This window comes from Setaria italica, chromosome VII (genome assembly GCF_000263155.2).
Source record: "Setaria italica strain Yugu1 chromosome VII, Setaria_italica_v2.0, whole genome shotgun sequence".
Taxonomy (NCBI): Eukaryota; Viridiplantae; Streptophyta; class Magnoliopsida; order Poales; family Poaceae; genus Setaria; species Setaria italica.
Window position 1 is genome coordinate 14,690,662 of NC_028456.1, and position 10,569 is coordinate 14,701,230.

A 10,569-nucleotide genomic window follows, 5' to 3' on the forward strand; every position below is an offset into this window, starting at 1 on the left:
CAAGAGGAAAAATAAGACCATCACGTAGCCAATTGGATCTCCATCAGCTTTAAGGTATAATAGCTATTTCTCTCTTGTTTATCTATCTTATGTTTCTACAAACACCCTGAATATGATCGGCCACAGCAAGCAAATTCACCACTTCCTGATATCCAAGAACCTGTAGCCGATAGAACTCCAAAAGAATCAGTAGCAACTTAGGAATAAACACACCTTCAATTGGAGAAAATGGTCTCATCGGTACAATAATACTAATTTTAGTTTATAATTTTCTCCTTGTTTTGCACTAATGAATTCTTTCAACTAACTATTAATGGGAACATCAGCGCCAGCATCGGCATCAGCTCCTCCATTGAACATAGAAATCCCGGAAGGTCAACCTGCGCCGAGCCGACAGCAATCACCGACCCAAGAAATCCCTTTGGCAATATCTTAGTCAATCCATGCAATCCAATGCTTCTGTGTTAACATATTCTAACCCATGCTTATTTGTAGGATGAACTATCAGCTGAAGAAAAGACTGCTCAGCCAAAAACATCTCCATCAGCTCCACAATCCCTACGAATCACAACTAATGAGGAAGACCCTGAATGTGGCATTCAACAACAAGAAATCCCTGATATGGCAGGGGCTGTTCCCAATCTTTCGGTGAGAGGAGGGGTAACTTCGATTTGGGGGTGGAATCAACGTTGGCTGTCCGACTACAACAATCACAGGATGCTGCGCCTTAGCAACAGGTACACCGATTCCGACGTTGGCTGTTCTTGCCGGGCCAAGAACACCCTTGAACCTGCTAGCAATCGAGAACAAGCAAGAACAAGATGAACAAGCAAATAAACCCACGGATCTGAAACAAATGAAACCTGAATCACGAGTTGGGGTCTTGAATCAAGCAAATCGGGTGGTCTGGTCGACACACGCGTTCACTAGGAAGTAGCAGTAGCTAACTTGCATCTAAAACAAAACCCAAGTTCATCCTGGTGGCTGCTAGATGTATTTATACATGGGCAACAGCAAGGAGGCGTGGGAGGGTGTAAACCCTAAGCTGGAAAGGGCCCCTAGTGGGCTGCACGAGATATAAGGTTTTCAGCCCAAGACTGGAAGGCCGAACGTCTCTTTGTCAATTCTGCTCAGCTCCGGTGGAATTTCGTCATGAGGTTGGATCCATCTGAAAGTGAACTTTAAGAGCTTTCCAATGAGTACTCATATGCCTCAAACAACATCCGGAGTTGAGAAATATTGCCACATCAATTTGATGTTGCCTGGCTGTACGAACTTGAAGTCTAAACTTGATGTCCGATCTTGTGCTTTCTTATTGTGTGATCTTGATGCCCAAACTGATTGGTTGATCCATTAGGCTCCTCTCCATCATTCCTAATAATAATAAAATCATCACAATGACTTAGTAGCATCCAATTCTGAGATGAGGGTTTATGGACAGTGAGGAATGAGTTAACCTGATAATTTAGCTCTCGAGCACGGGCTCTTGTCATTGGTCCTTGCTGCATAGTAGGCGTGGTTGTATCATTGGAAGGGATGTCCTCATCATCCTCCCCTTCTTGCATGTGAGTCGTCCTCGACTCAAGTTCATCTTCCTCGCCCAAATATGGTTTCAAATCTGCAATGTTAAATGTGGGGCTGACCCCAAAATCTGCAGGCAACTCAAGTTTGTAGGCATTATCATTGATCTTAGCTACAACTTTAAAAGGACCAGCAGCTCTCGGAAGCAACTTTGACTTTCTCAAATCAGGAAACCGATCCTTTCTCAAGTGCAGCCAAACCAAATCACCCGGTTCGAAAGTAACATGCTTCTTTCCTAAGCTACCAGCAAGTTTATATTTAGCATTCATGTTCTCTATGTTCTCTTTTGTGGTCTCATGTATTTTTAACATCAACTCAGCACGTTGTTTAGCATCAAAATTCAATCTCTCAGAAGTTGGTAAAGGCAGCAAATCAATAGGGGCACGAGGCACAAAACCATAAACAATCTCAAAAGGGCTCTTTTTAGTAGTAGAGTGTTGTGAACGATTGTAAGCAAACTCAACATGAGGCAAACATTCTTCCCACAATTTTATGTTCTTTTTCAAAACTGCCCTAAGCATGGTAGATAAAGTTCTATTCACAACCTCGGTTTGTCCATCAGTTTGGGGATGACAAGTAGTGGAAAAAAGCAACTTAGTACCCAATTTAGCCCACAAAGTTCTCCAAAAATGACTAAGAAATTTTGCATCACGATCTGAAACAATTGTGTTTGGTACACCATGCAAACGAACAATCTCACGAAAGAACAATTCAGCAACATGAGTAGCATCATCGGTCTTATGACATGGTATAAAATGTGCCATCTTAGAAAATCTATCCACAACCACAAAGACACTATCCCTCCCCTTCTTTGTTCTAGGCAGTCCTAAAACGAAATCCATAGAAATATCCTCCCATGGTGCATTAGGAACAGTTAGAGGCATGTACAATCCGTGAGGATTAAGGCGTGACTTAGCTTTTTGGCATGTTGTGCAGCGAGCAATGAATCTCTCCACATCCCTCCTCATCTTGGGCCAAAAGAAATGATCAGCAAGGATGCTTTCCGTCTTCTTTGCACCAAAGTGTCCCATCAGCCCTCCTCCATGCGCCTCCTGCAATAATAACATACGCACGGAGCTAGCTGGAATGCATAGCTTGTTAGCTCGAAATACAAATCCGTCATTGAGGACGAATTTGTTCCATGTCTTTCCCTCCTTGCAATTCAACAACACATCTTTAAAATCACCATCATGGGCATATCGCTCTTTTATTGTTTCTAAGCCAAAAATTTTGAAATCAAGTTGTGAAAGCATGGTATAACGTCTAGACAAAGCATCAGCAATTACATTTTCCTTCCCTTTCTTGTGTTTGATGACATAAGGAAAGGACTCAATGAATTCAACCCAGCGAGCATGCCTACGGTTCAGTTTTGCTTGACTTCGAATATGCTTCAATGATTCATGATCAGAATGTATAACAAACTCTTTGGGCCATAAATAATGCTGCCATGTTTCTAAAGTCCGAACTAGAGCAAGCAATTCTTTATCATAAGTAGAATAGTTCAAACTAGGCCCACTCAACTTCTCGCTGAAATATGCTACAGGTTTTCCTTCTTGTAACAAAACACCTCCCAAACCAATTCCACTAGCATCACATTCAAGTTCAAAAGTTTTAGTGAAATCAGGGAGTTGGAGCAAAGGGGCATGGGTTAACTTATCTTTCAATGTGTCAAAAGCACTCTTGTGTGCTGCAGCCCAAGTGAATGTAACGCCCTTCTTGGTGAGTTCATGCAATGGGGCTGCAATGGTGCTGAAATCCCTCACAAAACGGCGATAAAATCCAGCAAGCCCGAGAAAGCTTCTCACTTGTGTGACCGTTGTGGGAACCGGCCAGCTATGTATTGCTTCAACCTTGGCTTGATCAACTTCAATTCCCTGTGGGGTCACAACATAGCCAAGAAAAGAGACTCGATCCGTGCAAAAGGTGCACTTCTCAAGGTTACCAAACAAACGTGCATCACGTAGAGCATTAAAAACATCACGCAAATGATCAAGATGTTCCTCAAGTGATCTGCTGTATATCAAGATGTCATCAAAATATACCACAACAAATCTGCCAATGAAAGCGCGTAAAACTTCATTCATTAGTCTCATGAAAGTGCTGGGTGCATTAGTGAGACCAAAAGGCATAACTAACCACTCGTATAGACCGAATTTAGTTTTAAACGCTGTTTTCCATTCATCTCCTAGCTTCATGCGAATCTGGTGGTAACCACTACGCAAATCAATTTTTGAGAACAAAATGGAGCCACTTAATTCATCAAGCATATCATCTAGCCTAGGAATAGGATGACGATATCTGATTGTAATGTTATTAATCGCTCGGCAATCTACACACATGCGCCATGATCCATCTTTCTTAGGAACCAAAAGGACAGGAACAGCGCAAGGGCTAAGAGACTCACGCACATAACCTTTATCGAGCAATTCTTGCACTTGGCGCTGAATCTCTTTAGTTTCCTCGGGGTTGGTCCTGTATGGCGCACGGTTGGGCAATGAGGCTCCGGGAATAAGGTCAATCTGGTGCTCAATCCCACGGGTTGGTGGCAGCCCTGGTGGGACCTCATTTGGAAAAATGTCCGCATACTCCTGTAAAAGGTTAGTAACTGCAGGAGGCAAAGAAGAAGGTATCTCCTGAAGTGAAAACAAAGTTTGTTTGCAAATCAAAGCATAGCAAACAGCAGTATTAGCATCAATCTCATCCAAATCAGATTTGGTTGCAATGAAACATGACCCTTTCAGCTTGATCTCATTTTTATTATTGTGGGCAGATTTAGTGTTCTTCTTTGTGTGCTTTTTAAGTTCATGTGCTACAATCTGATTTTCACTCTTAGCATGCTCCTGATTCATTACTTTACTAGCTCTAGCAAGTTCATCTTTCAAAATAGCTTCAGGAGACATTGGATGCAAAACAAGTTTCTTGTCATTATGCATAAAAGAGTATTGATTTGTTTTACCATGATGCAAAGAATCAATGTCAAATTGCCATGGTCGTCCTAACAACATAGAGCATGCTTGCATGGGTACAACATCGCAGTCAATAGAATCATGATAAGAACCAATAGCAAAATTAACTCTCACCAACCGTGTTACCTTCACCTTACCGCTGCTGTTTAGCCATTGAATGTAGTAAGGTTGTGGATGTGGCTGGGTGCACAATGCAAGCTTCTCCACCATTTCAGCACTTGCCAAGTTGTTGCAGCTCCCTCCATCAATGATGACTCGGCAAGAACGTTCCTTGATCACACACTTGGTTTGAAACAAAGTGTGGCGCTGATTTTGTTCAGCCTTCTCCATTTGTGCACTCAACACTCGCTGCACCACAAGGCTCTCATAGTTTTCAGCATGTTCCGTTCCAATGTGCTCCTCATTTTTGTTGTGCTCCTCATCTTCCCCTACATTGTTAGCTGCAAGCAAAGCATATGTTTCTTCATCTAAATCACTAGCAGAGGAATACTCACCATTAGGACACACAACTAGCACACGTGCGCTTGGGCAGTCCTTGCGCACATGACCGTAACCTTTGCAGCGGAGGCATTGAATGTCTCTCATTCGCCCTGAGGATGCAATTGAGGATGAACTCTTGGTTGGTGCAGCGGCTGCCCCCTTTGTGGGTTCAGGAGGGCATGGTGAGGAGTTCGTTGTCAAAGGTCGTGGTTTGCTGCTTGATGAAGATGGGGCAGCGACTCGGTACAGTTGGGCAGCGGGGTTGGATGGCGTCCAAGAGGTAGCACGACCTGCAGAAATGTTAGTTCTCGTGCTAGCTCTCCGTCCCTGTACTTCCCTTTCAGCTTTACAAGCAAGATGAAACAAACGAGTGATCGAATTGTATTCTTTGTAAGCCAAAATATCCTGAATTTCCCGATTCAGCCCACCCATAAACCTAGCCATAGCTGCATCCTCATTTTCTACCAAACCACAACGAAGCATCCCTGTTTGCAACTCTTGATAGTACTCTTCTACAGATTTGTTTCCCTGTCTCAAAAGCTGAAGCTTATGCAAAAGATCACGTGCATGATAAGAGGGAACAAATCTAGCTCGCATAACTCTTTTCATAGCATCCCAAGTTTGTGGAGTGTTGTTTGGGTGGCTGCGCACATATTCGCTCCACCAAATAGAAGCAAAATCAGTAAACTCACTAGTAGCAGCCCTAATACGTTTGTTTTCAGGAAAATCATGACATGCAAATTTTTGATCAACAGCTAGCTCCCAAGTGAGATATGCATTGGGGTCATATTTTCCATCAAAAGAGGGCATGCTAAATTTAATCTTCCCTAAAGAATCATCATTGTCGCGTACCTCACGTCGTGGTTGACGAGCATGTCCACCATGTCGACGGCGGCGCTGCTGCTGGTTATGTTGGCCATTTACCTCCCCATCAAGCTCCGTGTCAGCTGAATATTCTTCCTCATCTTGCCCAGCAATGCTACCCTCAGTGTTGTTGTTGTTGCGCCGTCCCGAACCATCACGACCCTCCTGGTCCATCCTATCCAAACGTGCCAAAATACCTACAAGAGAGGTGTTAAGAGCCCCAAGCGTGTTCGCCATTGAGGTCAGCTTGGTGTTGGTGTCGATCTGCGTGGCCTCCAATTGGCCAAGGCGTTCGTTGGTAACTCGAACATCCTCATCAAGGTGTTCAACATGCACCCTTACTTGGCGTTCAAAGTGTTGAATGATGCCCCTTGTTCGAGGTGAATGAACTTGTCCATCATCCTCATTTCCTGCCATGGTTAGACAAGGGAAAAAAAATGTCCTACCAACTAGTGGAACTAGGTGACAGCAAACTCCATTCTCTCAATCTTGTTCCATCAAGTTCTTACATGTTCTTACCACGCTAGGAAGTTGGTGTTGGCAGCCGGCAAGAACAGCACAAAATGTTACACAAGCACAGCCCTGTGACGTAGTAGATAATTTGTGGAGCTATAGGTGGCTGCAAGAAAAAAAAAATCAAGGAACAGCTAGAACCACGTTAGCCAAAGCAAGTTGAATAAATGTTCACAATGGTACTGTGCTGGTCCTAGGCTAAACCATATTAGAGACGTGAGCCTAGACACAAATGTAATCACCCAACAGCGGCAAACAAGGCATACAAAGAGAGTAATGCAGCAACAAGAACTCTTTTTCTTCCTTTCTTCTTTTCCTTCTTGTTTCTTCCTCTTTTTTTCTTTTTTTGTTTTCTTTCTTTTTTTTTCTTTTCAGGGGCCTCAAATGTTATGTTTGGCACAATGAACAAAAACAATTACTTCACATAGCCCTCCTTGCTTTTAGATGCACAGATTACACAGCAGATATGCGGAAATCTCCATAGCGTTTGCAAGGCGCTCAGAAAGAATTTGGCGGCAAGGTTAATTTTTCCTGAAAGAGCACAAAGTAACCTTTCCAGAATGTATCTAAACACTTGAATCGGAGATTGGATGCAAGAAATAGAGCTGATTTCTTCTCATGCAGATCTGGAAGTGGGGATTGCGAAAATAGTGGGCAAATGCAGCAGCGTGAAAAGGTGGGGGGGAAAGTGGCAGCGAATCTAATGGTGATAAAAACGTGACAAGAACTCAAAACTCTAATGGATTAGAACTTAAGAACCAGCACTTGACACCATGATGCAACCACAAACTCAACAAGCCAAGAACTAGGTAGAACAGCAATGGCTCCAACTAGTTTTGTTTTTGGGATTTCAGATCTAGACCATCTATCTTTTTGGGTATTTTTGGACTGTAGGTAAAGTAAAGAATGGGTAGTTACTCTCACCGATTAACCTTGCTCTGATTACCACATGATATGGCAGGGGCTGTTCCCAATCTTTCGGTGAGAGGAGGGGTAACTTCGATTTGGGGGTGGAATCAACGTTGGCTGTCCGACTACAACAATCACAGGATGCTGCGCCTTAGCAACAGGTACACCGATTCCGACGTTGGCTGTTCTTGCCGGGCCAAGAACACCCTTGAACCTGCTAGCAATCGAGAACAAGCAAGAACAAGATGAACAAGCAAATAAACCCACGGATCTGAAACAAATGAAACCTGAATCACGAGTTGGGGTCTTGAATCAAGCAAATCGGGTGGTCTGGTCGACACACGCGTTCACTAGGAAGTAGCAGTAGCTAACTTGCATCTAAAACAAAACCCAAGTTCATCCTGGTGGCTGCTAGATGTATTTATACATGGGCAACAGCAAGGAGGCGTGGGAGGGTGTAAACCCTAAGCTGGAAAGGGCCCCTAGTGGGCTGCACGAGATATAAGGTTTTCAGCCCAAGACTGGAAGGCCGAACGTCTCTTTGTCAATTCTGCTCAGCTCCGGTGGAATTTCGTCATGAGGTTGGATCCATCTGAAAGTGAACTTTAAGAGCTTTCCAATGAGTACTCATATGCCTCAAACAACATCCGGAGTTGAGAAATATTGCCACATCAATTTGATGTTGCCTGGCTGTACGAACTTGAAGTCTAAACTTGATGTCCGATCTTGTGCTTTCTTATTGTGTGATCTTGATGCCCAAACTGATTGGTTGATCCATTAGGCTCCTCTCCATCATTCCTAATAATAATAAAATCATCACAATGACTTAGTAGCATCCAATTCTGAGATGAGGGTTTATGGACAGTGAGGAATGAGTTAACCTGATAATTTAGCTCTCGAGCACGGGCTCTTGTCATTGGTCCTTGCTGCATAGTAGGCGTGGTTGTATCATTGGAAGGGATGTCCTCATCAATCCCTATTTAGGTATGTAAATTGTCTAAATTCTTGTTCTAACCACTTTCTCCACAGGCTGCCAGTTCCTCAATGTCAGACCTCTTCTCATTTAGCATAGAAGAGTTCGCAGATGAGGAGGATACTGGTACAAGACATTCAATGCAGAACCATCCAGATATCAGGGATCAGCTACCGTATTTCTGCAATTGCTGCGTCAAGACACATTTGTGCTGCTAGAAAATGCTGAGCCGATCCAAAGGTTATTCAGGCATATCAGGACCCACTTCATCAAAAAATTAATGGCATCATTGACTCCTGCAGCCTTCATTGAATCGCATTATTCCGAAGTCCAAAGAGCCAAAAAGCGCATAGCCGACAGACAAGCTAATCACCAAGCCAATGTTCAATTGGACTCTGTCAAGTTGAAGGCCAAAGAATTGAAACAATAAATTGACAACCTTGATGCCTCTCTCTCCTCAGATGCGTAGAGTCTAAAGGCCTTGGAGATTGAAAGAGACCAACTAATGCTTGAACTTGACCGGGTGAACAAAGCAATAGCAGAAGCTCAAGGCCGGCTCAATGATTATCCTACTACAATCCAGGAGAAGAAGAAAGAGGTTGTTGCCTCCATCAACCAAGCACGTCATCAGCATCAGCAAGTCAATGATATCCCAGGCAGCTGATAGTCGATGTTGACCAGATCCACCTACGTGCGGTAGAGGCCATTGAAAAGGTCTTGTAAAGAACAATAAATTATGCTTTAATTTCTATCCTCAACTTGTGCACACTTATTTCACCCCTTGAAAGCGACCTTTCAATGCCATCTTTACTTTTCTTGACCGGATGCAATGAATCATATTTACCACTCTAGGCCAGGCTAAACCCTACGAGAATACTAATACTCTAGTGATCCGTGAAAGCTGATATATTCCCGCCATCACAATTCACAAGTTTTCTGTACCGCCTCAGCTGCACTCTAGCAATCCTATAAATAGGCTACCAGCGTTAGCACTTTCATCACCAAGAACCATGGCTCAAAGAATAGGACTTGTAAGTTGGAAGTCCATAATATTTGAAGCCCTTAGAATATCCATGAGCACCAGATGCTAGAAGAATTCTCGTGAAATAGACTAGGATACTCCTTCCCTCCACAGTCTCTTTTGTGAAGCCAGGAGGTCACGATGCAAGAAGAATCCTCATGATGTACCTCCATTACCATCTCCAACGAGCTTCTCGAAGATGCCAGAACAGAAGGACTCCACCCTTCATTAAACTTGCGCTTCCTCTTGTATTTTCCTTTGTATTTTTTGCTCTAAAGACGATATCCCAAGATATCGGCTATCTTAAAGACGATTACTACAATCATCGACTTTTGTAATCCACTAGTATTAAAAAGTTCAGACGACAAACTTATCAATGAAACTTGTATCAGCAATACTTTCCACTCCAAATCAAGATATCATTTATTTATATATTTTTTGTGCTAAAGGCGATATAAATAGATATCGGCTATCTAAGGCGATGAGCTGCTCATTGGCTTTTACATAATGTCAGCTTTGACTTACTGCCTGTGACTATTACAATTTGATAAGTCAACCGACGGACATGTTTTCATCTATGCTTCCTCATCATCTGCTTGACCCATCTGGAACAAAAAACTTCTAGCATCCATGAATTCATCTTCCTCCTAGACTCTTCTAAACAAGTAGCACACTTTGTCAGACTCCTAGAAAGGAACATCGGATGTAGCGTTGATAGCAGTTTCATCAGCCGGCACGATTTCCACCATATCTCCATCCCATTGAATAAGCAGCTGATGCATTGTGGATGGAATACAGCAATTTCCATGAATCCAATCTCGACCCAGAAGAAGATTGTATGAACCCTTGTCATCGATGATGAAAAAGGTAGTAAGCAAGGTTTTGCTACCAATCGTCAATTCGACGTTCAGGACCCCTTTGGCTTATGATCTCTTCCCCACAAAGCCATTCAGGACCATGTTTGTCTTAATCAAATCTTCTGGAGTCTTGCCAAGTTTGCGGTAAGTAACGTACGGCATAATGTTGACAGCAGCACCACCATAAACCAGCATCTTGGACATCGATCGACCATCAACATGTCCCTTCATATATAAAGGCTTCAAGTGTCGATGTTTTTCCACCTCCAGTTTATCAAATATAGCTTGCTAGGCAGGTAGGACCAACTGCGCAACCTCCTCTTCATCACGATGATAAATCCCAAACTCAGCAGGCAATATAAAAACCATATTAACTTCAAATGATACCTCTTTGCCTTTGTCTGA

At 43.0% G+C, this 10,569-nt stretch overlaps 1 protein-coding gene across 1 annotated transcript; it reads right to left on the reverse strand.

Annotated features, from left to right (window-relative positions):
- Positions 1-1,283: 1,283 nt before the first annotated feature.
- Positions 1,284-6,308, reverse strand: LOC105914754. Its single transcript, XM_012847404.1, has 5 exons — positions 4,553-6,308; positions 3,917-4,171; positions 2,835-3,487; positions 1,939-2,699; positions 1,284-1,785 (listed from the first exon to the last, which is right to left on the reverse strand). Exons 1-5 carry the CDS (start codon positions 6,306-6,308, stop codon positions 1,284-1,286), a joined length of 3,927 nt encoding a protein of 1,308 aa, XP_012702858.1.
- Positions 6,309-10,569: the final 4,261 nt, after the last annotated feature.